A 27552-nucleotide genomic window follows, 5' to 3' on the forward strand; every position below is an offset into this window, starting at 1 on the left:
AAAAAAAGTGCTTCATTTTTACAATAATTATGTATAAATGATTTAGTCAGTGTTTGCCCATTGTAATATCTTTTAAATCCCTGATTTACATTCTGACATTTATTACATGGTGACATTTTTAGTGTTGGCAGGTGATGCAGCTGCTGCAAGTTTTATTGGCAGTTGGAAACAGCTGTAAACAGCTATTTCCCACAATGCAGCAAGGTTCACAGACAGGAAACTGCCAAGAGTACGTACTCAGAGTTTCTTTGTGGGAGGGGTTTCACCACAATATCAGCCATACAGCGCCCCCTGTTGGTCTGTTTGTGAAAAGGAATCGATTTCTCATGTAAAAGTGGGTATCAGCTAGTTCAATTGTTGGTCGGAGTTTCTTTTTAAGTAACTGGCATGCCTGAGGGGACAACAGGGACTTTAGTTTTTGGGGTGCTTGCAGCCTCTGAGCCTCCAGCGATGTCTTGCAGCCTTCCTCTTGCTACCAGTGGGCTCATAGCAATTATCGTCGTTCCGTTCGCGGCTCCCGACACGTCAAGTGCGACACGCCGGCCTCCGTACATGAGGAAAGCCGGAAAGCCACTGGGAGCAAAAGGAAGGCTGCAAGACGTCGCTGGAGGCTCAGTGAGCATTTAGAAAGGGGGGGGGGGGGGGGGGAGGATGTGCTTTTTTTCAGCCAGTTGCTCAAGCAACCGGCAAGCATGTGTATCTGGCATCAGGCGATCCCCACTGGTGTCAGATAATAGGGACTTTACTGTAACACCTATTAACATGTGGGATTTGCATCAAAGCAATCCAACTGACAATGCCTTAGTACAAAGACAGCATGTCAAATGTTTAACGGCAAAAAAGTTATTGTTTTATACAAAATATATGCCAGGGCCCCGTTTCAACTTGTGTCTCAGAGATGGACGCCAACACTTGTGCTTATGCGAGTACGCATTCTAATCCCTCTAGCAGTGCCATGCGATAGAGGACTGCTTCTGCCCTGCCCCAGATTGACCTAGATTTTGTGTCCTGTACGATCGATTCTTTTGATACATTTTTGGTCAAAATTGATTAAAATTCAATTGATCAAACATTTTGGGGGAATGGATTACCAGCAGATGAATTGAATTTGCAGGGAATTGAACATGAACAATCAAGGACTGGATTGGTAGCTTGAGACCAATTAAGTTGTACTAAATTTTCTGAGCTTTGTGTGTTCCTTCCAATTGTTGTTAGGTGGTGTAGCTGAAGAAGGGGGTTGCTTTATGGAAACTTGAAAACATAGCATTGCATATATTTTCAAATTAGCTTAACGTTTTGCATCACCTAGTCATTTAGACATCATTGACCATCCCTACACTTAACCAACGTCTAGTCCAATCAGAATGATTGGTTGCCCATTGCAAGAAAATTAATTCTCCAAAAGACTGCTTGAAAACAACCATTAAATGATAGTTTTCAGCAGTTGGACATTATCATAAAGAAGAATCAGTCCTGCACATGTTGCTATAGACTGCTACCATCTAGCAAGCTTCTTACAGACTTTAATTTTAATAAAAAAGCTCCATCATGCTTGTAAAACTAGCAAATAAATGTAGTGATGTACTAGAAAAACAAAACAAAAGAAAACTTTGTATTGTCGAGATTATGCAATTAGACATAAATATGGCAAGAAATAAATTCTTCTACTAAAACTACCTTTTTATGTAGATATCAATGGGTACAGTAGTATATATACACACACACTTCAGGTTAACGCAAACATCTCATTAGGGACCAGTATTGGTGGCATCTATGCTGTGTTGGTGGTATGTGTAAAAAAGAAAAAAGGCACCAAGGTAATTATGGTGCTGGATCAAATGTTAAAGTATTGCCAATACAAGATTGGTAATCTTACCAAAATTCAGCTATTAGCTTCCCTAACCTTTCACAGTAATCCTCCCCTACCTATGCCTAACACTAACCCCTTCTTTACCTAAGCCTAACACTTAAAAACACGGGGCCCACCCTCCACCACTAAGCCAGGGTTTGGCTAACTTGATGGACTGCTTGGTGACTTCTGTCACTCAGTACCTTTTAAAACAAGCCTACGATTTGTCAGTCTGCCTCATTCACTATGTCCTCTGTTTCCTTGCCTAGAGTCTCTATACCACACTTCTCTGAATTGTAAGATAGCAATGAAAATGTTTCATCTCTTTGGTACTTATTCTATCAATTAAACATGTAGATGTATTTCTGGATATCTTCATATCATGCACTGACTATGTACAAAGTTTTGAACTTGTGTTATTGAATGTCCTGTACATTATTTTTGTATGATTCCTACCATTATCTGCATTGTACTCTATACAGCAAAATTATCTTCTGTAGCAGTGTACAAATAATAATGGCTGTACTAGGGGACATTGATATGGCAATAGTTGTCACTGGATATTAATTTTGGTGAGGGGGAACAACAATACTTTTTTCTTGTACTTCAGTCTATGTATATTTATCAACTTGAAAGGGTCAAATGTTATGGGGGCGCATCGTATACCTAAGGTCAGCTTTATTTCACATCTCTACATTACATTCAGTTATGTAAATGAGAACTTCAATTTTGTCTATCCTAGATGAGCATAATTTCAGCAGGATTTAGCCTTCTTTCGCAAAAAGCTTTGAATGTGTCTAATGTACAGAAACGCGTTGCTTTTTCAGGCTCACATGCATGTAGATGCTAGTGGAAACTGCTATGTGCTTTCCTTTTTCCCACATATCGGGTATAAAAGGTGTGATTTCGAGAAAGTCATTTTTATTCAAACCAAAATTCACTTGAAAATTCAATCACAAGCAAAGGAAAATTATATTTTGTTAATGTATTTAATTTCCCAATGGTGAAAACTAGCACTTTTATAAATCATCACTACAGTCTCTGTAGAACTCAAAGATTTAATAAGACATCTTGGATATAAGGAAGATGCAGCACAAAAAGACACAGGAGCTTATGGTGAGGGACATAAAACTAGTAAAACCTGGACAGAGGGGTAAGAAGGTACTAGTCTACTTTTGCCTTAAGCTGGCCATGCACTAGGCCGATTCCCCGCCGATCGACAGCAGATTCGATCACTGGGATCGAATCTGCCGTCACATCGTTCACGCTACACGCTAAATTTCGATCTATTTCGTCCCGAAATAGATCGATCCCGTCGATCGCTCCATGCGGCCAATTACCGTCGATCGCCCGCGGGTAGGGAGCGCGTCGCTAGCGGCGTTCGGGTGCCCGACGACCGACGCAATACAGCTGCAATACATTACCTGCTCCACCAGCGCGACTCCCCAGGTCTCCGCTGTCTTCTCCGCTCTGGTCTGGTCTCCGGGTCCGGCATGCTTCACTTCTGCCTGTCCCGGCAGGAAGTTTAAACAGTAGAGGGCGCTCTACTGTTTAAACTTCCCCCAGACAGGAAGAAGTGAAGCATGCCGGACCCGGAGACCAGACCAGAGAAGACAGCGGAGACCTGGGGAGTCGCACCGGTGGAGCAGGTAAAGTATGCGGGGGGGGGGGGGGCGGCAGCATCACCACCACCACAGATTGTGAATGGTTTCATGCTGAAATCGATTCACAATCTGTTTGCAGTAAAGGCAGCCATACGACCCCTCTCTGATCAGATTCGATCAGAGAGGGATCTATCTGTTGGTCAAATCTGATGGCAAATCGACCAGTGTATGGCTACCTTTACTACATTTAAACTTAAATACAGTTTGCAGTTTAAAAAAAGAACTCAAGAGCATGTTAGATAAAAGTACATTTAGAGTAACAGTTATTGTTAACCACTTCACCACTACAGGCTTTGTTTTCCTTGTGGACCAGAGCAATTTTCACATTTCAGCACTCCTTCCTATTCATTTGCCAATAACTTTATCAATGCTTATCACACCTAAATTATCTATATTGTGTCTTTTTTTAAGAAGTACTTTATTTTCTATGCATTTTAAATGAAAAAAATAAGAGGAAAATGAAAAAAAAAACACAATTTCTCAATTTACATACAGTATATTATAGTTTTAAAATACACAGTGCTATTGTAGATAAAACCCACAGATTATATTTGCCCATGTGTCTTGGTTATCGCAACCGTTTAAATTATGTTCCCAGTACAATGTATGACAACAAAAGTTTTTGTTTTCTCACTATACAGTCTTGAGAATTACAAGATCCTATTTGCAAAAATAACTAATATAACCTTATTACATATATTTAAAAAGCTGAATCCCTAAGGTAACAATTTATGTATATGCTTTTAAATTCCATCACTTGGTGGTTGTTTTTTTGTTGTGTGTTTTTGCAAGTGTGTTATATGGGGGCAAGGAGGGGGCAGATGGGGTTAATAAGCAATTTAGGTATAGGACTAAGAAAACTACCCATTTTATTAAAATATTCTATGTAGCTGCCTGGTAAGTAATGACATAATGAATGGTCTTTACAATTCAGTAAATAAATTGTGATTTATTTAAGCCTTTGTATCAGTTTTGTTTTTTGCCTAAAATACCTCTATGGAATTAAAGAATAGATATTATGAAAACCCAGAACATACACAATAGAGGGGTTTTTCTCTGTACCCAGCACAGAAATCCCCAACAGGACATAGCCCAATATTGCTGAAAACAGTGTTCCTGCTATTGCTAACACTAGATATCTGAGTGTGTAAATAGATTTTCAAATAATAAAAATGCAAACATGGCCTATCCAATGGAATTTAAATAAGAAACTTGTACGTCACAAATGTTTGTCGTTCCCATCGCCGAAAATGAAAACATATTTGTTTAGTCGGCCTTACTGTAAAATGCCATATTCAACAGGCAAACAAAACTGTGATTTAATCTGTTTTGTAAAATCGTTGAAGAGGAAAAGACAATCCTCTTTAAAACCCGTACTTATCTGAAAATGGAAGGATAATCGTGGCATTAGATGTAATGGGCTTTATTCTCAATGGTGTTATGATGCTCAGATTAGCATGGCTTTACCTGATATTCGTTGGGCCAGAAGGTGCTAACTGCTAGTTCAGCCCTCAGCCAGTCCTTGCCAGTAGCACCAGTGACATTCCAGATGGGGTTGGCAAGAGGTCCTTTGTTCACACGTACAAAAATGTTCAAGGTCCCAGGACTATCCCTTTTCTGAGTGAAGAGCAGGTAATTGAAGTCAATGCAGTGAGTGTCATTCTCCTTCATGTTGGGAAGTTGCAGACGAGCCTTTTCTCCAGGATCATGCTTTGACGAATCCACAATCATGTAGGAACCTTTAAAGAAAAAAGTTAAAGAATTATTTTAAGCACAGGATCTGAAAAAAACAGCCCATGTCAACAGAGCTTCCATTTTCACAGCAGGGAATTTTCATCTCTTTGAGGACATACAGATTCTATGGAAAGGATGCTGAATTTGCTTGAAAGACTTTTAACAGTGTAAAGCAGAGAAAAAAGCACCTTCCCAAAGATTTTATAGCTGCATTGAGAGTACAGATCTGATAACATTGCCAGCATCTGACAATGCAAAAAGCTAACCCTGTGGAAAAGACTGTCCTTCATTAACTTTACACTACAAAGACACGGGAAACTTTGATAAGAGCTCAGACTAAACCTGCCTATAGACAGATGAGTGTCACTTGATGTTTTCCAGAGGATGATCTTATGTCTATGGGTAACAGCAGATAGGGCCGACTCCTCCCTGCACATCTGCGAAAAGCACTCATTTGCACACACTACTGAACTTACAAGCAGACGGATTGCATTAGGCATGAGATTCACAGGTCATTTTTGGGATGCAAAATTTGCATTCAATTTGCATACATACACTTTTAATGCATAATTGCATGCACACTTAAAAAATATTTTCGTATTTTCTACAAAGATCCAGGAAGTAAGTTTTATTGACATTATTGATTGCCAACGTGAAAATGTGCAAAAACCGCAAATTTGTAAATGCACACCAAAACCGCATGCAACATCCCAAAAAAATTAACCCTGCTGTCAGTTTTTTCTTCCTGGATACGATTTTCAAATCGAATGTAAACAGGCCCATAGCAATTCACTGGTGTGCTAACCGAACCTTGTGTGCTGAAAAAATGCACAAATTCTCACTTGCAGAAAAAGGCCACTTTTTTTGCGCACACTGTAACATGAGCCAAAGTAATTTTTATCCTTTTTTGATACTGAGGGGGAAGTAAGAGCTCACCCCTGCTTTTACTGTAGTGCACCAATTTAGGCAAGTTTTCCTTCCCTTCAGGCAATGCCACTGGCAGCAGACAGTAAAGGAATCTCTATAACCATGGCTTAGAAAGCAATACACAGGATTCTCTTTAGACAAGTGAAGAGGATTTTAGTATGGTCTGTGCTCGTATTGGATAGATTCCCATGTGAGGAAAGAGGAGACTCTCAAGGCATGTCATGGACCACAAAAATAGACTATCAGGGCTGGAACCCACAGGAGCGCTTTTGGCAGCGTTTTGGCAGCACTGCGATACGCTAGCAGTTTGCCAAAACGCTGGGCTAATGTTAATGGATGGGGCAACTTCCACAGGAGCGTTTGCGTTTCTCAGAAACGCAAACGCAGGACATGCAGCATTTTGGGAGCGTTAGCGCTTCAATGTAAAGTATTGAACCGCTAGCGGAAACGCTCAGCAAAACCTAAACTGAGCGGTTTTGCTAGCGTTTTGCGGTTCAGCACACTGTAACAAAATGAAAAATAATTCACAGGACCAATCAGGATAAAAATGCAAAACGCAACACGCTAGGCACCCGCTGGGGAAAAAAATACAATGTTGCAAAACACGACCAAAAACGCGCATGAATCCGCTTGCAAACCGCTCAGACAAAACGCTAGCGGTTGCGTTTTGCATTTGCGGTTTTCAGTGGGTTCCAGGCCTCAAATAGGTTTTTCTATCTCCACAGAAAGCAGTTGGATGGAGTAGTCTATGTTACATCTATAAACATGAAATCCATGCCCCATCTGGCTACAATTGGGGGCACAGTGTCAGGAAAACGTTCACCAAATATCTCTTTTATTCTCCCATTTAAAATGACACTTTTTTTGTACAAAAACCATAAAAAAAAAACCTTAAGTAAAGGTGGCCATACACACGGTTCAGCAGACAGATCAATCCCTCTCTGATCATAACCTGATAGGATTTTGCCACCTACTTATGCATTGTTGCATGATCGCATGACAGATCTGCTGTAAGTTCACTTCCTGATACCTGTGGCCGGCACGGGCATAAGGGGAAATCTCACCAGCTTTAAAAACGGAGAGAAATTAAATCTGTGAAATGCTTTAACCCTTTCCAGCTTTGTGAAAAATGTAATGCTGGATACACACAGTGTGTTCCCGCACTCTATGCGCCGCTCGATTCCCGGCAATTCGCGGCCGCTCGATTATTTCCGACATGTCCGATTCGCGCTTCGATGGATCGTTAGGTCGATTTGGCATACTTTACATGAGAATCGACCTAACAATCATCGAAATGCACTCGGAAATGTTCGGAAATAATCGAGCGGCCGGGAATCGTGCGGCGCATCGAGTGCGGGAATGCACCGTGTGTATCCAGCATAAGGCTTTTTGGCACTGCTTTACATCTGGGATGTTTCTAGGCTTGAAAGTTTAAGCGTGTACAAATGTACCTCAGCGTTCTGCAACATCAAGGTCTTCCATTTGGTGATCTGGAAGGCGAGATCTCTGTGCCTTAGGGTGCCCATATGTCACTCGATATTGATGCCTGACCTTATCTAATCGGAAGAAAATTGGTGCCGCAACACGGCTGCCCAATCTTTCATACAATGTCCAACCAAAATGAGGCAAATGGATCAATCGGGAATGTCGGTGGATGGGGGGTATGGGAATTGGCTGCAGGGGCTTTATCGAGAGCGTGGAGGTCAACAGTGCAACGATTGATGAACCTGATGAAGATAGTTATCCTTTGAAGATTGTACAGTGGAGTGACACTTGCTTTCTCCCCATTTCAGAAAGTAATTGTTAATTTCCTCAAAGGGCACAGAGATGGCATTAAATTTCCAGTGATAGTAACCTATTCTTATGGTTATTGAAAAATGGTGGTGAAGTGGGTATTTAATTTTATTGCTTTTCTTTTTTGTTAAGAAGAAAAGAACGTCAGAATTTCTGAAAAATTATCACAAATTACGTCTAGTATTCCACATTGTTGTTACCAAAAGGCATTACTAGTCCCTATAAACAGTCAGCCGAGTCATTAGCACAGAGGTTACATTACACAGCTATCCAATTCCTTTCAGCACACAGAATCAGGCTCTGTGAAACCTCTATTGACATTAAGTGTAATAGCACTTCTACACTGCTTTAGTTAAAATGAGTTAAAATGGTACTCCAATCAATAAGGCAACATACTTATATTATTGATCTTGCTTCTCTGTTAGATACCAAGATATAAAAAGCACTGGGTATATGAAACTCTTAAACCCAGTTGCCATGGAGCTGATCTCTTTCATGTCCTCCTCCCTCCCATATAATGATGAGTTAATTTCTCTTGTGTATTTGCCCCAGTCGCAGCACTTACACACATCCAATTTTGAATGGCCAATGATTGGGAAATTTTACCACTTCCATGTAGTATGAGGGCCAAGAGATTTTAAAATACCATGAAAAAATCGTGTAGGTAAGATCCCCTCCCACATGGAATTGGTAATCTTGGCCAATTAAAACTGGACGAGTGTATGGATTGAGACCTAGTTAACATAACCGATGAGAGGTGGTGGGTTAACCTACTGGAAGCTGCTGTATGACGGGCGTCTGTGGGGAGCTGAAACTGCTGGTGGTATCACACTGCTTGAACAGTGCACACCATTAACAAAGATCTGAGCAGATAGCAGCCTCTTATCACGTTTTTTATACGGTGGGTGCTTGGGTGGATGCTCCCAATCCGCTGCAAAGGAGCGACAAAGCAGAGGTTGATCCATAGCTGGTGAGTGCCTTAAAGGGAACCGAGCATCATTTTTAACTCCTAGGGCAGCTCAACAGCAAATGAAAAATGCAAAAAATGTGTTTTATTTAAAAGAAATTCATTTTATCTCATTTTTTTACATTTAAGGGTTAATTACAGGCAGAATCCTAATACTTCCTGTACTTCCTCTGTCTGTCCACCTTTTGCAAACAACATGAAGGACAGATAAGAACTCCCCTAATTACTCACAAGCTTAGATCAAACCAACCCATTAAGCATTAAGGAGGGAAACTAGTCTTCTTTACCATGCTTCATACAGATAACATTTGTCACACCTGAAGAATTTCACACCTAGCCTGGATAATGGTAGTGAAAAGGGAGCAGGGAGGGTTAACTTCTCAAACATGGCAGCCCTTTCAGCTACTTGAAACTAGTAGCTGCACTGTTTATCTGTATGAACCAGTACTTACTGGCTTACGGAACCTTAGGGTCAACCAGGACCTACCTGCTTCCCAAAACTCAGGGAGTTGCACAGCTGCTGCCTCTTAAAGGGAACCTGAAGCGAGAACTATATGGAGGCTGCCATATTTATTTCCTTTTAAGCCATACAGGTTGACTGGCAGTCCTGCTCATCTATTTGGCTGCAGTATTGTCTGAATCACGCCAGAAAGAAGCATGCACCTTATCTTTAAGATTTGACAAAAATGTCAGAAACACCTGATCTGCTGCATGCTTGTTCAGGGTCTATAGCTAAATGTATTAAAAGGCATAGGATAAGCAGGATAGCCAGGCAACTGGTATGGTTTAAAAAGGAAATCAATATGGCAGCAGTCTCCATATCCCTCTTTCCCCACCTAAAAAAAAAAAAAAAAAAAAAAAGTTTCACTTACCTGGGGCTTCTACTAGCCCAGTGCAGCCATCCTGTCCCGTGCTGGTCCTCAATGATCCTCTGCAGCTGTTTGGTTTTCGCTGACCACTGCGCGGCTCTGGCCACGTGTATTCTTGCGCATGTTCCCGTCCGCAATAGCGTTCTTGCAGACGGGTATCCGAACAAGGATATGCATAGGCGCAGTCGCGCGTCAACTCCCAGTCGGCAAAAAAACTAAGCCGCAGCGGGGGAACAGAGGATTATTGAGGACTGGGGTGGGCACAGGACGGCTGCAGGGGACTGGTTTGAGCCCCAGGTAAGTGATTTTTTTTTCTAGGTGGCTTAAGTATCCCTTTAAGTTTGTCTCTGATGTTTACCGCTAAGGATCCAGTGCGTTGTAATTAAGAAAAATAGGAGCATACATCTCAAAGCGTTTACTAATGTCGTTTAATCAAGCACCAAAGTCAATTGAGTTTTCCCAGGAACTACATACAGCTTCTGGCTTTGCCTACATTTGCAGTTAAATTGTAATCCCCTGACCTCACTAAATACTATTCCTCCTCCAAGTTGTATTATCTCGGAGGGAGGTGTCATTTTGGGTCTGGCAATTGCTGGAGTCCCGAATCACTCTTGCGTGTGGTGCACAGCATAGCACTAGTGCTATGACGGCGCCCACCTTCGGCACTCGGCGCTGAGTGCTGAAATAACCTGCTTTGCTGAGTTCAATGCAATGAGACAACAAACTACATCTAAGCGTCAGAGTACCTGAACAACAGAAAACTAAAGGTGCGCCCACATGCAAAAAGCATGAAGGGACCCGATCCTCCGGAGGAAAGGCGGTGTTGAGTGCTGTAAAGACACATTGCAAAGCTGTAGAGAAAAACATTTGGCCACTCTTAAATATGGTTATTTCAAACTTCAGCTAGCATTGGTTTTAGTTTAATGGTTGGCTTCACTAACTCGTACCAAAGCTCAGGAACTAAATGAATGCTTCATCTGCTTGTATGACCTGAACTACTAATAAGTCGTTTTCATCACACAGTTGGTTTCCGTTGCCAGTATAGTGACAAGCTTACTTTAGCTGCACAACTTTGAAAGAACATTTTGTTCGACTTATTACATGTAATGATATTAGTGATTATTGTTATAAAAGAACAGTCCTACACACAAACCCAAAACCACGAGTGAAATCATTTTGTGCAAATAAAATGCATTTAAAATTCTGTGTTTGCAGCTCCTTTTACTTTTGTGAGATTGTGAGGAAAAACTACAGTGAAAGCACAAAACAGAACGTTCAGCCTCACCCTCTGTGTCGCCAGGATACGGTGCCCTCAAAACCTCCCTACCCAGACAAAAGTGTTTGTAGACCCAGTGAATCCATCAGACAAGGAAGCTGCCAGATCACCTGTGTCTTTAGGCAAAACCAGGAAGAAAAATGTCTTTGTCCAAATGCCTGAGAGTCATTTTTGTCATTTTCTCTTGAATAGGTGTTCAGGACAAAATAACAGCAGTGCATGGGTAGCAAACAAATAAAACTATGACACTGCGGTCAGGATAAACCGTGTCATGTACTACCTCAAGCTAAGCTTACCCTTTCACTGTCAGAAATCCATTCTCTGAATCAAAGAGAAACACAGCTAGAACCCAAGCAAATATAAAATGACTCGATATTGGGAATAAAAAGTAGCCATTCACTAACACTCTACAACTTACCCAAGCATCATTATAGATCTGTGAAGTATAGGTTACATGACAGTGTGTGTACAGCAGCCCCCAATGCTCCATTCAGCCTGGCGGATCGATTCAGTCAGGCACAATGCTCTCCCCACCCACCCTGTCTGCCACCACTCCCGCAACACTATGCTGGCACTAGCGATGCGTCTGCACAGCCTCGGCTCTGCAATGTTGCCCAACAGATCAGATCCCAATCCCTGCCTGGCGACAGGTCTCATGCTTGTGTACAGAGCTTTAAGAACACACACCTTGGTTTACTAACCTATGGTAAGATTGCCTTGCACAGGCAGTGTACATCAATTTACAGTTACCACTGTTGACGCATGTTGCAGAGATTAGCATGACCTGAGTCTTGCATTACTTAGGTTAGTGAATGAGGGCCATGGTGTCAGATTGCTGAATAAGCCTACAATATCACATATATGCTGCTCTGCATGCTGCATGTTACATTAACTTTTGTATGATTTTTATCCAGTCCTGCATCATGTTTGAAGAAGAAATGTTCGAAAGTTTGCAGAAAACTCTCTACAGTTAGTCGTTAAAAGTATTACCTAAATTGTCGTTTGTTTGTAGACAGCTCTTATGCACTCCTGACCACAATGCTGGACAGACATCTTAGTCTATTAAAAACTTCAGAATTTAGTGGATTTTTAAGGGGAAAAAAAGGAAGGTAAAAAAATGACATTGCTACACAATATTTAATACAATCAAATGCCAGAGTTCTCTTTTGGGGAGGCAACTCCATTTTCCGAAGGCTCCTCTCACCATGTCTTGAACCACTAGCCCACTTCTGAAGGGCATGCAAACTGATGTCAACAGTTTCTGAACCTCACTTCCATACAAGATCTAGATTGTAAAATCAGTAAATAGTAACAGTCAGTTAAGAAAAACCAGTATATAAAAATTTACCAGACGCTGACAGCTCAGTATTTTGAAATATGCCCAAGATATATCAGTAACAAACACCCTTCTATGGTCACAATAGCTGCAAGCAAGCAAAGCTGGCAGCAAACCTGTCTCCAATGCAAGCAAAGCCTATGCAACATCTGCTCAATATAGTGAGCAGGGTCCCATTGCAAACTTAAGCCCCATCTACACGATACGATTCTTTGTGCGATTCGATTACGATTCTACTTACAATCCGTTTAAATCAGCGGGATTCAATTCGATTTGCCATTGTTTTGCAATGGCAAATCGAATTGTATCGAATCCCGATCGGACATGGATTTAATCGGATCGTAAATAGAATCGTAATCAAATCGCACAAAGAATTGTATCATGTAGATTGGGCTTAAGGATTCAATTGCTCAAATCTGTCACAAACACATGACTACATTGAGGTACTGAGCCTACCCGCTATCTGACCAAAAACAGCAGAGACCTGTTTCAGCAGCCAACACTATAATGTAAAGAATTTAAAAAAGGTAAAGCTAGCCATACACCGCTTAAAGGGACTCCGAGCAGTGCAGAAACTATGGAAAGATGCACATCATTTTAAAGCTCTCTTTCTTCTCTTTCCAATGATATATAAACCGCCACCCTACGCCTTTTAGTTTTCGCTATTTTCGCGATTGAAATTGCCGCGGCCGCGATTTCGATCGCGAAAATAGAGAAAACTAAAAGGCGTAGGGCAACAATGTAGGTGTCGTCAGAAAGAGGAGAAAGAGAGCTTTAAAATGATATCCATCAAGCCATAGTTATATTGTATTACACAGGGCGACTTTTTGTCAAAGTCAGCAGCTGCATTCAGCAGAATGGAGCTGCTGACACTGGGGAAAGTGTCATCCTGTGTAATACAATATAACTATGGCTTGATGGATATCATTTTAAAGCTCTCTTTCTCCTCTTTCTGACGACACCTACATCGTTGCCCTACACCTTTTAGTTTTCTCTATTTTCGCGATCGAAATCGCGGTCGCTGCAATTTCAATCGCGAAAATAGCGAAAACTAAAAGACGTAGGGTGGTGGTTTATATATCATTGGAAAGAGAAGAAAGAGAGCTTTAAAATGATGTGCATCTTTCCATAGTTTCTGCACTGCTCGGAGTCTCTTTAAAAATGTTCACAGATTGACATTAGATTTGTTAAGAACATAAAATTAAAAAAAAAAAATCTACTGAAAATGAAGACCATCTCAATTAATATTAAAAAATGTTTTGTAAACTTAGCAAGAAAGGCCATACTATGTGTGGAGAATATTATTTAGAAATCCAAATAAGTTAAGAAAAAGGAGCACTCTTCCTACACGCACTGGGACACTGGGTCTGCTTCACCTCCAAACAGTGTTATGCTGGGCATACACGGTAAGTTTGTTTCCTTATCAGTCGAGCCGCTGATGGCTCGATTGATAATATCCGACAGGTCCGATGACCCGCCGGATAGATTCCCCGCTCGATCCCCGCGGGCGGACAACAGCAGGGAATTGAGTGGCTAATAAGGCATGCCCACGGGGACGAGCGGGAATCGATCCACACGCGCACGTGCAGACGAGCGGTGACGCCGCTGGCTTGATACCGGCGCATTAATTTACCGTGTATGCCCAACATTACACGTACACCTTTACTTGGTATGTTAGGTTATAATCGAACAATAGAGAGTGATCAAACTAATGTCTACAGCAATATAAAACATAAAAGTCCTCTTTGAACATTCTTCCTTCTCATTGTCGCCTTGCAGCGACCTCAAACATATTGAAGAATAATGAGAAGGAGAACAACAAAGGGTAATCTGATTATGATACACAAATTAGTCTGACATGAAGGTGATAACAGGATTCCTGTGATATTCTTAGTGGATCACCAGCCTTCACCATGAGACAACCACCAGCGTAGCACGCTCACCTGGTCCCCTGGCTGGCCAGACCCACAGACGGCAATAGCGACCCACAGACGGCAATAGCGAACAATACACAACAAGGATAACTCCCTCTGGTGCAGACCTGGATTCAGCAGCACTTAAAATGTTTCTTCTCCCAAGGAATGAAGAATCTGGTACAACTATTTAAAAAGTTCATGGATCTGCAGAGGGACTATGGGAATAAGTGCTTAAGCTTACACGTATTTTGTCTATACTACAAATTCTCCCCTATACATGGATACTTTATATACAAATGCTCCAAAAGAAACACAATATTAGGTCCAGAGTGAAATAAAGCAATTACCAATGTCACAGGAGCCCTAGTGGCTGACCGCACTTAGCCTTCTAAACGGTGCCAGCGCACAGATCGTACGAACTCTGGTCGCAGTCAATGCGCAGGAACCGTTAAGAATTAGCCGCAGACAACTCAGAAGGGAGCCTGTGAGACACGGGTAATTACAACGTCACCTACTGGTTCAGAGTAAACTGCCACCACCGCGGTTACCATGGGACCGTGGAGCCCACTAACTGACTGACTAGTCCTGCGAATAAAACGGTTAAACACACGGTATTCTGTCTAGCCAACAACAAACAAACAGTAGCGTATCTTCAGAGACCCGGGATCAGTTCTGCGTGTGCTGATAAGCAGGGTAGCGGATAGTGAATGACTTGAAGAAAGTCGTTTATTCACGCAATATAAATAATTAATATATACAGACAATTATTAAAATCACAATTATTAAGACAGTAATAGCCAGTATAAAAAATAAAAGAAGGGAGAAAAATACTTAGTTCCTGGAAAGATGTCCTTTTTGTGGGAAAACAGAGTTCTGGGTTTCAATTTGAGTTCAGAGTTCAGACCAGGTGGATGCCAGCATATCCTCAAGCTGGCATCTGATGAGTGCAAGATGTTTCAGTGTGGAGGACACTGAGTTTGGGTCCTCAGCCATTCTTATGCCCCTGCTTCAGTAGGAGGGAGTGAGGGCGGGGAGCCATACACCCCCTTAGAAGATGAGATGAGCCCTCCCCTTATCCTGGGGGCTAGAAATCATATCTACCCATATATGGGCTCTATCTCACAGAACCGTACAGGTCAGGGCAGATTTATTAACATTTTCAGGTCTGTCTCGATTTACCCAGCGCCCTGATACCAGACATGAGGGGTGGCACCCCTGTGGTATCATCAGGGCATTTTCAAACTGCCTAACTGGCAGTCCTTACCTCAGAATGTTCTGAAACTTCCTCAGAACCAGCACCGGGGCTCATGCTACACTTCCCCCACGTTTGACGAAGCTGCCATCTCAGGAACCCCAGAAATATGACAGATCTGGGAAGTTATGGATTATGCTATGAGACTCAGCAGCTAGAACACATCCTGAATAAACCTAACAGCTGGCTTCCCTTTGATCTTTACCAGTGAGCAAGGTGTCAAGACCTCCCGGAGATTTGTAGCCTGCCTGGCTGCACCTAGGCATCCTGATCACCCCTTGGTTAATTAACATCTACATGAGATCAGCTAGGTGTCACCTTATACCTGATGGATGGGCCATCCGCACAGCTTGAAGCCAGGGACTCTCTGGGCCCAGGCTCATTAGCATATCAAAAGAGCCATCCAGCCTTTAGGATGGTGCTCTCTCTGCTAAGAAAAGGACTTCAGCTCCCCCTACACACTCAACCCCGATTGTATCGATTTGAAGCGCAATCGATGCAGGGAATCGAGTGCGATCGCTTTTTCTTCACGGGCGGTTCCAGGACGCGCCTGCGGCCCCGCAACCGTCCGTGACAACCAATCATTGTGTGAGAGTTGTTTGGGGACAGTATGAATACCCTGCAGTGGGAGATGACTAGGTCTTTTTCTACTGTACTAACATGAATAAAACATAAGGTTTTACGTGCACACAGCCACAAAACAGTTATTCAAAAGCATTAAAAGAAAAAAAAAAAAAAACATAAAAAACAACGTCATAACCATTACATAGATTACACACCTGGCCAGGAATAATTTCAGTCTAGGAAAAAAATCATATAGAAATAATCCTGCCATTTTTCTCATAGAACACGAAATGAGGAGCGGCCGTAACTGGTGTACATAAGTAGATGTATTACAAAACATGACTCATAGCCTAGGGTTTTAAGCTCATTGTGACACCTTTATTTACTAGAGAAGTAGCTTTGCCAGCTGAACAATGAAAGCGGTTGCAGCTTTGATCAGAGACCATTCAAGCCGAATTAAGAATGAGTCACAAAATACATGGCAACTCTATAATTCTGGAATTAAACATGGGACACACATATGGCCTGAAATTTCTCAGACTCAGCTTTTAACATCTTTTTGGCATTATATATGTTACGGCCAGAACCCGAAGTGTGGCCACTTCGCGTTCTGGCCAGCCACTTCGGGTTCTGGCCGGCCAATGTGCGAAGTGGCCAATGTTAGAAATGTAATGATTACACTAAGCACAATGTATTTTACGGCTGTCTCGCTGCGGCCAAATGCATTACAACTTGCTTAATTTAATTAAATATAGCCGGCGGCAATGTAATAGATGAAGCCGCCGGCTTTCGCACTGCCTCCTCCTCCTCCCCCCGATCCCCCCCGCCTCTCTCCTCTCCCTGCCTCCTATACAATACGGAGCAGCCGGCCGAGAAGTCCCCGAGAGTCATTCGTCGCGGCAGGGGAATCCAGGGGAATCCAATGTCTGCAGCCTCCCCGCTCTGCTGTGACGAACGACTCTCGGGGACATGCGTGTCCCCGGCTGCTCCGTATTGTATACAAGGCAGGGAGAGAAGAGAGGGGGGGAGGAGGCAGTGCGAAAGCCGGCGGCTTCATCTATTACATTGCCGCTGGCTATATTTAATTAAATTAAGCAAGTTGTAATACATTTGGCCGCAGCGAGACGGCCGTAAAATACATTGTGCTTAGTGTAATCATTACATTTCTAACATTGGCCGGTGCGCTGCAGCCACTTCGCACATTGGCCGGCCAGAACCCGAAGTGGCTGGCCTGAACGCGAAGTGGCCACACTTCGGGTTCTGGCCGTAACATATATAAGAAATCCTGTTATAGAAAGTAACTCAGAGCCTCAGGGCGCAGTGTACTCAGCTCACTCAGCTATCATTCCGCGATTGTGTTTGAAGCAGAGAGAAATAAGTGAGTGAGGAACAGTCCACCATTGTAAGTCGTATTTTACAGCATTCAGAATTACTATCACCTAATCTAAAGACTGAATTGATTTGTCCCAGTTCTTTAAAACCCAAGCCTGGAGCAACCGTGCATGCTTCATGGCCCACTGAACTGCTAGCGCTACTGAATTCAGAAGTCCTAAGAGCCTCATTGCATCTCCAATCGATATTACTTTTAGTGCTCTGAAATCTTCCACCTGTTGCAATACTTTCACAATCTTCTGCTCTGGTAGAAAAATCTTTTGTTCTAGCGAGTTTATCATGAACCCTAAAAACAGAATGTTCTGAGTGGGTTCCAGTTGTGATTTTTCCAGACTTCTAATCCATCCGGCCTTCTGGAGTTCTCTCACAACTATCTCTCTGTGTTGTAATAGTGTCTGTCTTGATTCTGCCATTATCAATAGGGTGTCCAAGTAAGGAACAATCATTATTCCTTTCTTGTGCAGGTCCAAAACTAGTTTGGCAATCACTTTGGTGAAAATCCTTGGAGCAGATTTTATGCCAAAAGGGAGGCAGCGGAACTGATAATGAGTCCCTAACGCTCCCTCCTTCACCGCAAATCTGAGAAATCTCTGGTATTTCAACTCGATTGGGACATGCCAATAAGCATCCTTGAGGTCTATAATTAGCATAAAGCAATTGGCAGTCAAAGTTCTGAGAGAATAAATTGACTCCATCTTGAATTTCTGATGCGTTATGAATGGATTCAATTGTTTGAGATTTAGGATAAGACGATACTTCCCTGATGGCTTTTTTACCAAGAAGACCGTTGAATAAAATCCTCTCCCCTGCTCTAGGATTGGTACCAAAGTGACCACCTTCCTCACCAGCATGTCCTGCAGAATGGAAGTCATGGCCATTTGTTCCTCGTTTGATCTTAACTCTTGTTACAATAAATCTGGTCGGGGGTCTTTGTTGGAAAACAATGTGATACCCCGATTGGATCAAACAGAGAATAAATGGTCTGGTTGCAAATTTTTGCCACTGTGGAAGGAATAAGCCCGACCTTCCCCCCACAGCATCTTCGTTGTTACTGCTGCTTTTTTTGTGGTGGATTCAGAACTCCCAAACAAGGCGTTTGGTTTGTTCTGCTCTCGTGAAAAAGACTAGGGCTTACGTCTATTTTGTTACTTACTTTTCTTGTCGGTTTTTGCGAAAAAACTTCTTCTCTTGTCTGAATTGAATTTTCTTGGGAAACCCTTTCTTTTTATCAGAGGTCCTTTCTAGTATCTCATCCAAATCCAGATAATAAATTGCCTGAAAAGGGGATAGTACATAACTTGCTTTTAGATACGTTACTTCCGTCCGAGGTTTTATTCCAGACATTCCTTCTGGCCACGTTAGATAAAGCAGCTGCCCTTACTGTAAGGCGGATTGATTCTGTTGCTGCATCAATGATAAAGTTTATGGCTTTAAACCTAACAGTGAAAGAATTTAAAATAGTTTACTGGACCCCATTTTAATATGACGCATTACCTGATGCATCCATAAATCGAAAGTACGGCCTACACATGTAGTGGCTGCGGCTGGTCGAAAATTCGCACAGATTGCCGAGCAAGTCTTTTTTAAAGCAAATAAAATGTAGAGAACTGAGAGCCCAATAGAGTGTAGTATGTTAAAACATAAACGAAGTAAGGCAAATCAGTGAGAAGAATATACTCACAAACGTGGGTTACCACACAGGCAACCCCTGTATAAGCAGGTGAGGAGATTAGACCTGTCCTCACTCAGGGCTAAGAAGTCGCTCTCTGTAGATGAGAAAAAGGGGTAGATCACCCCTCCACCAGGGGTGGACACGATTTTGCAGTAGGAGAACAGAGGCGCCAGCAGAATAAAAGTGGATAAAACCTTTAAAATTTGCTAGGAGGAAGTGGTGGACTTACCTCCATAAAGCAGACATGAAAGACTGTCTGAAAAGTAGCAATCACATTTATTATATAGTACCCCAAAAGTGTAACGCGTTTTGCAGGCCAAGCCTGCTTCATCAGGCAATAAACATGGGGACAAAACAGAATTTCAGTAATAGCAGGTGTCAGGTCACTGAGGCGCTACACCTGCTATTACTGAAATTCTGTTTTGTTTTGCTACTTTTCAGACAGTCTTTCGTGTCTGCTTTATGGAGGTAAGTCCACCACTTTTTTAAAGCAAATTCTGCCTTTTTATCTGATCTTTCAAAAATCCCAAATCTTCAAAAGAGAATTCATTTTCCTTATGCGCTTGTGAAAAAGCTGTGTCTAATTTAAGGGCATATATCCCACTGCTTACAGTCCTCTTCAGCAAAAGGGAACCTCCTTTTAAAGCCTCTTGAAAGAAAGACCTTTCTATCCAGGTTTTTCCATTGACTATTAATCAATGGTTTGGTTGATGTGTGAACTGGAAAAACCATTGGTTTATTACCCTCCATCACTGCGTATAACGCATCATGAGTAGAAACAGATGGTGGAGCATCCGCCTTTAATCCTAATGAATCGTAAATGGCTTTTAACAGTTCATCAGTTTCATTGGCAGAAAATCTGAATTTAGATGGCTTATCTTGACCCTTATCAGATAATTCTTCCTCAGAATCGCACTCAGAAATTTCATCCATATATTCTTCGGGCTCAGAATCCAATAAGACAGGACGATCAGTTTTAGAGGTAGCCTTTCTATGCACTGTAACAGATGGTAAAGATTCCCCTGTTGATCTATCAATAGTATTATCTGTAGCCATAACAGGTGATTGATCCATAACATGAGGAACAGGTGATGGTTGTGAACTTGGACCTGCAGTAGCAGGAGATTGAGCAATAACCACAGGCTGCTGTATTACTGGCTGCGAAACAGGTGTAGCTGGAAACATTGTTCCAGAACCACTAGGTACTTGAGCAATGACAATTGGTGGCTGGTTAACAGCAGCTTGGGCTGACAGACTCTCTGAAAAGCTTCATAGACTCAGTCATTTCCTTCCGCACCATTCTTTGTAACAGCAGATTCCTCATTTAACACTCTAGTTGCACATTGCTGGCATAAAGACTTATTCCAAGGCACTGGCAGTTTTACATTACAAGAGGGACAGCGTTTTTTAGGCCCAGCAGCTTCTGATGCTTCAGTAGCAGAAGAAGATGTTAAAGCTGAAGTAGAAGCTGCAGTGTTCAGTGTTACACAAACACAGCAAAAGACCAATCAGCACACCTGCTCCCTAGTCTACCTACATCAGTACACCGTAAGTGAAAAAAAAAAACTCCCTACAGAAAGTTATAATCACTAACAGTCCCCCAGGCACCATAAGCAATAGCAGCAGGTATTACCAGAACTCTGGACATTTACCTTGCTAGACTCCTGTCTCTGCTCCTGCCCAGCTCCCAAACTTGCCGCTGCTTGTGCCTCCATTCTGTGACCTGCATGAGTGCGGAGACGCGGGGAACGCCGCAGACTCTTCAATCCAGCGGGTGGAAGTGACGTCACCAGAAAACCGGAAGTATCCAATCCGCCATCATGGATACTGGCACGCTGATGCAAACACAGCCTCCGCCTACTCCTCAGCGTCCGGACGCCATTCCAGCCGGCGGCGCAAGCCAAAAACAGAAGAGCATGCTGCTGCTGCCATCTCTCCCCCCAGAACACCACAATGCCTTTTAGAGTGGTAAGCGGGCAACACAGGGCAACATTACCTAATGGCCCCACACATGTTCCCGCAGCACCAACAGCCCCTAGCCCCCCAGGCTCTCCAGGACATGCAGCGCTGGTATAGAGAGACCTGTCCCTGGAACAGGAAACATCAATATTTTTACTTATAGAGAGGCTTGGTGGATGTTTCCTGTTTCCTGGGAGGGGCCAGATCTCTATGTATACCTGTCCTGGAGGGTTAATGGAAAAAAAAAGATATATGGCAGTGACTGCAATCCAGATAACTAGAGGTTAAGTTGTTGGGGGCCCTAGGCTGCCTCTTAGTCCAATAGCAATCAGTGTGTGACGGCTAGGGTGGGGGGGGATGAAGGGGTGCACTTTGGTGTCTTAGCCTTGGGTGCTGGAGTACCTTGTCCCAACACGGACTCAGAGCCAATACTCTTCATTCACGCCTACTTATAAGCACCTGCCTTTGTGGGTTTAATAGGACTCAGAGGGTGGCAACATTGTTTAGGGTGCATGAACATCTCCAATTCTGACTGGCCAGTTTCACCACTTCCATGTAGTATGAGGGCCAACAGGTTTTTGGTTCTATAAATAGATTGTGTAGGTGAACGCTCACACTACATTTAATGCCTGGTACACACCATGCAATTTCCCATCAGATTGAGAGGTGGAATTATTAACGACAGGTCCGATCTGATTTCTGATCATCTTTCTTATCAATTTTCTAATCACCTATATACAAAATTGGAAACGCTATCGAAAATCAGATCGGACCTGTTGGAAATAATCGCTTCGACCTGTGTGATGGGAAATGGCATGGTGTAACACCAGGCATGTGTGTGGTAGATTTGACCAATCAAAATTGGATGCGTGTACACACCTTTATGCAGACTGCCCACACATTCCCATCTTTCTGAATCTCTTATAGGCTGCTCAAATCTGGAACTTACTATTTTTGTACACTTGTAGCTGAGGAAAAGCAGACTGACACTCCCATCTATAGTCTTCTGTTGGAAACCATTTGAAATGAGCTGATGTTTGCATACCGAAATAAAAGCAAGAAAAGAAACCAAAATAATGTTAAAGCTAAATTTCCACTAACACCCGGTGGTCTTTTCATATGCGCTTATTTCAGACACCGCATGCAAAATTACAAAGAAAAAAAAAAAAGTTTCTTTCCATTTCCCATTTTCACAACGTAAACTATACCAAAATACACCGGCCTTTCCAACTGGACTCTATAGTTCTGTATCAGTTTACTGAAACTTGCAGAGTACCTTGCAGTAGAGTGTTGTACTGTGTTAAGGTGGCCAAACAATTATAGATTTGCAGCAGATTCGACCATCAGATAGATTTCTGTCAGATGCCCGTCAGGTCGAATCTGACAGGAATCTATCTGATGTGTGCCAAACACTAGGAATAGATTTCCAATAGATTTCAGAATAAAATGTATTGGAAATCGATCTAAATGCATTATTGGACCATTAGATCCAATGCAACTCTATGGGCCATCGATCCGCTGCCAGCAGCAGATCGACCTAGATTTTCCATCCTATCAGATAGATCAAATCGATCGAAATCGATTTGATAGAATAGATTTCTGATAGATCGATTCCATAGAATCGATCGAGCGATCGATTGCTGAAATAGACAAGTGTATGGTCCCCTTTAGCCATCAGTAAAAGCAAGAAGTTTTGAATCAGGATGATATTATTTATTGGCAAACTTACAGGTAAATAAAAAGTAAGCTTTCGGCTAATACGCCTTCATCAGACATCAGATATTCAATATACAGGAGCTAAGTCCAATGTAAGGCTTATTAGCCAAAAGCTTACTTTTTATTTAGCTCTAAGTTCGCCAATAAATAATATCCTGATTCAAAACTTGTTGCAGGATACCTGCAGAGTGTGATGTAGACAAATTTATCTATCATGTATCTTTTGTATTCCTAATCTGCATTCCTGATATACATTATTAAAGAGGGTAATATTTTCTGTTTTTATTATGCCAGTTAACAAGACATTCTAAAAAGCATTTCCTTCTCAGTAGCCATGAATATAAAACTTCTTGGCTTATTAATGATGCCTTAAACAGCTAAAAGCCTAAAGTCATTTCTAAATAACGTTTTAGGACTTTTCATACGTATCAAACAGTACTTAAGGCATTTTCGTTTCAGCTTGTTCTGGCTTCTCAATGATGTAGAAGAAAAATAGCTCCTTTTAGCAGAGCATCATGATTACACCTCTCTCTAGGGTCACACTGTGAAAGCACCATAGTGAAAACAAGCCACAAAACCCATTTTAAAGCCCATCTTCAATTTTGTTTTTTCCAAATCACTATCGAAAACTAAAATTACAAAAAATAATTAAAAAAAAAAAAAAAAAACACCTCTCGAAATTGGGGTTTACCCTACCAGCAGTACCTATGTTTTCTAAGCTTGTATTCCACTAAAATGTAAATTATAGTTGGACACTTCAACCTATGAGCATTAAATAAATAAATAAAAAAAAAAAAAAAAAAAAAAAAACAGTAGGATTGATGGATTGAAAATATTGATGCTGTACTGCTACTGGACGGCCAACTGATATAGCAAAAGATAGATCATTCTCTGATTTGAATTTGATCAGAGAGGGATTGATTCCTTCCACCACACACTTCACCTAGATTATCGATAGATATCAACATAAAATCTACTGAAAAGCAATTGAACCACAGTGTTGAACTGCATCCAACACGAGCCATCACTCAACTGCTGCTAAGGCCCCGGCCAACAGATTTTCTGTCAGAGAAAATATTTTCCTGAAATTAACAATCCAAATTATGATCAATCTGACATCGTCGTACAGATTTCTGGGAAATTTCAATCAGTGTGATTAAATCTTCCAGTAATCAAACTTAAAAATCTATGAGTGTATGGCCCTAGAAATACAACATTTAAGCAGGCCATACACTGGCTCGATTCACGGCCGTTTCGACAGCAGATCCGATCCTGGGATCGGATCTGCTGCCAATCGCTTGCGCTAAACGCACCCGCCGATCCGATTCCCTCCCGAAATCGGATCGGACCGTCGATCGCGCCGTGCGGGAAATTACCCTCGATCGCCCGGCGGTAGGAGCGCGTCGCTTGCGGCGTACGATTCGGGCCCGATCCGAGCATGTATACATTACCTGAAGCTGGCTCCGGGGTCCTCTTCTCCTCGCTGCACCGCATTTCCGCATGTCCCAGTGTACGCTTATACTTCCTGTGTCACTCCGGTGACCAGGAAGTTGAAATAGAGGGCGCTCTATTTGAACTTCCTGGTCACGGAGTAACACAGGAAGCGCCGGGATGGAGCAAGAACAGCGGTGCGGTGCAGTGCGGAGAAGACGCCCGGGAGCCAGCCTCAGGTAATGTATACGGGGGGGGGGACAGGCGGCAGGAGCAGCTGAACAGATTGTGATCGGTTTCAGGCTGAAATCGATTCACAATCTGTTTGCAGTAAAGGCAGCCATACGATCCCTATCTGATCAGATTCGATCAGATAGGGATCTGTCAGCTGGTCGATCTAATGGCACATCGACCAGTGTATGGCCACCTTTAGATTGCCAAATAATCCAGTGGTGAGTATTGCCCAATGCCTATGTAAACGACAGTCCAGAGAACAGTCTCTATTAAGCATATTAGATCTAGGGGAGCTTTGCAGTGGTGCTAAGCAGGACTACAAATAATCATAATGTATGTGGCTGGATAGTGTACTGGTTAAGGTCTCCACCTCAGACAGACCTTGGTTCGAACCTCGACTCCTGTGCAGTAAGCCAGTCGCTTATTCAGTATTCCTTGGGCAAGACTCTCTAACACCAAGTGCGCCCTTACTGGCTGTGGCTCTCAAGTGCTTTCAGTCCAACAGGAGAAAAGAGTAATACAAAGGTTTATTATTGTTATTATGTAGTAACTCATGGTTAAAGCAATAATGTAGCATGGTTTGATGCATTCAAGTCCTCCGCCATGTGGATGAATCAGATCATGCTACTGTGCAATAGAGTATTCTCTTTCACAAGGGGTCATAAATATTTAAATTTACATGACTGATTTTAAGAGTGGCAGCGCACCACAGACATGACTGGTGATAACAGTGCAGCATCTGTTTATGACTGCGGCAGCTCCGTGCAAACTGTAGCACATCATTACAACTATGTTTTCATTTTGTTTTACCTTAGTCATTGGACTGTATAACCAACATCTTCCGCAGAGCAGAGCACAATCAATGCTACATTACAAGTTTAAGGACCAGTATCTTCAACAATTACTGAATGCCTACACCTGAAAGGAAGTGAATCCATAATAACATAACCATGATTTGATTGTTTGTGACCCTACAGCTTTGGGTTTCATAACAACCAATAACTTTTTATTGGAATTTGCAGGATATCAACACCGCAACTATTTTCATGACCCCTTGCTTACCAAAACAAAAGAAAAAAAAGCAAATTATTTTACCATCTTAAATCAACTTCTCTGGCATATAAAATTGATGTTACCACTCCTATAACCCCTTCCTGGCAAGCACAAAAGCCTAGAGGAAACATCTGACTCTGCTCTCTGAATATTCATTCCCTAGCCACCTCCACTTATCTCAAAAACATTTCTTGTATCCACCTCCCCCTCATGCATGATACAGTACAGTCACGGTTATGCAGAACTCAACCAACCGGCAGTCTCAACCAACCAACACAAATCACCAGGAGTACTCACAATGATGAAGGCTGTTTGTGGGCTCTGCTGTGCTCAAAGACTGGGTTCCACAGCTTTCCCCAAGGTAAATATACTTTCAATTACTGTATTTTAACATTTAACAGAGTTCATGGTATGTATGTAGAGCAAGGTATAGGTAAAACCACTGGAGAAAACCGCTCACACTCCCTTAGGACAGTGCCAGGACCAATGTAGGCCAATCCACCAAGTCAGAGAAACAGAGAATGTCCGCACGATGTCCCACCAATCAGGTTCCTTTTATTGTGGACGTATCCAAGCAAGCTCACATCATATAGCTGACATGTTTCGGACCAGAGGGTCCTTACTCATGGCTTGAGTAAGGACCCTCTGGTCCGAAACATGTCAGCTATATGATGTGAGCTTGCTTGGATACGTCCACAATAAAGGAACCTGATTGGTGGGACATCGTGCGGACATTCTCTGTTTCTCTAGAGCAAGGTATAGTTCTGTATTAGGCCTATTTTTAACACTAATGCTGCGAATACACGTTTAGTTTTTGCCTTCGTTTTAGCCTTCGATTCGTTTGGTAAACGAATCGAGTGTTGAAAACGTATGTGAAAATAGTCATAATCTCATTATAGTTTCGATTAATAGACCCCAAAAACGAACGACTAGTGATCGAACAGGTTTGATATTATCTCTCTTTATCCATCTAATCGAACCATTGGTAGGCTTGATGGCTGTTCAGATCGATTATATATTCGTTTATGCCGTCCGTCCCTGTACTACGTTTCGTTTCTTTGCAGCCTTCGATCATTGGAAAAACGAAACCATCAGAATCGAAAAAAAAACGAAACCGTGGGTGGTGATATTAACCGTACGATCGATTATTTCGGGATCGAAAAGGACAAAAGGCACAATCGAAACGAAGGTTTAAACGAAGGCAAAAACGAAACGTGTATTCCCAGCATAAGTCTCAAGTAACCAGAAAGCTGATCCCTTAGCATTAGCTGATCCCTTTTGATGCCAGATAACTGAGACTCAACTGTACTTCTAAAATGCTAGGGCATGCCCTAATCATACCCCACCTTAATTATGGTAACATCCACCACTGTGGCCTATCATCAGATTAATAACCCTCTCCAATCCAGTGAACCCTAATTAGCTTATCTACAACTGCTGTCCCTCTCTGCCAAGCTTTTCCATGGCTTCCAGTAATCCAGAAGATCCATGACAAACTCCTAACTTTAAACTACAAAGTTCTCCACAATCCATTTCTTACATATAATGTAACTTAGATCATTCTTCAGCTAGTAACCAAGCTTTACTTCCTGCAGAATCTTGGAAAATCACTACTTCATGGACACACGATAGCATATATTATAGCCATCTCTACAGCCCATTACCTCTTTCCCCCCCAACCAACATAGGGGAGAGATGGGAACAGGGCTGTGGAGTCAGAGTCATTTTGGGCACCCAGAGTCAGAGTCGTTGATTTCATAAACCGAGGAGTCAGATGACTTTTGTACAAAATCCACAGCCCTGTTAAGTATTAGACTAAGGAGTCGGAGTCGTGGTTTCATAAACCAAGGAGTCGGAAGATTTTTGTACTAACTCCACAGCCCTGGATGGGAATAATAATTCCATAAAACAAATTGACTCCAAAAGTGTACCGCAGTTAAGGCAATT

At 42.2% G+C, this 27552-nt stretch overlaps 1 protein-coding gene across 11 annotated transcripts in view; it reads right to left on the reverse strand.

Moving 5' to 3' along the window:
- Positions 1-27552, reverse strand: part of PTPRK (protein tyrosine phosphatase receptor type K) — a 571635-nt gene that overhangs the window by 422159 nt on the left and 121924 nt on the right. For all 11 annotated transcript variants that reach the window (XM_068231517.1, XM_068231508.1, XM_068231514.1 and 8 more), the window contains exon 3: positions 4981-5252. In XM_068231517.1, coding sequence (XP_068087618.1) covers positions 4981-5252 — 272 coding nt within the window. The remainder of the gene's footprint in view (positions 1-4980; positions 5253-27552) is intronic.

Source organism: Hyperolius riggenbachi, chromosome 4, assembly GCF_040937935.1.
Source record: "Hyperolius riggenbachi isolate aHypRig1 chromosome 4, aHypRig1.pri, whole genome shotgun sequence".
Classification (NCBI taxonomy): Eukaryota; Metazoa; Chordata; class Amphibia; order Anura; family Hyperoliidae; genus Hyperolius; species Hyperolius riggenbachi.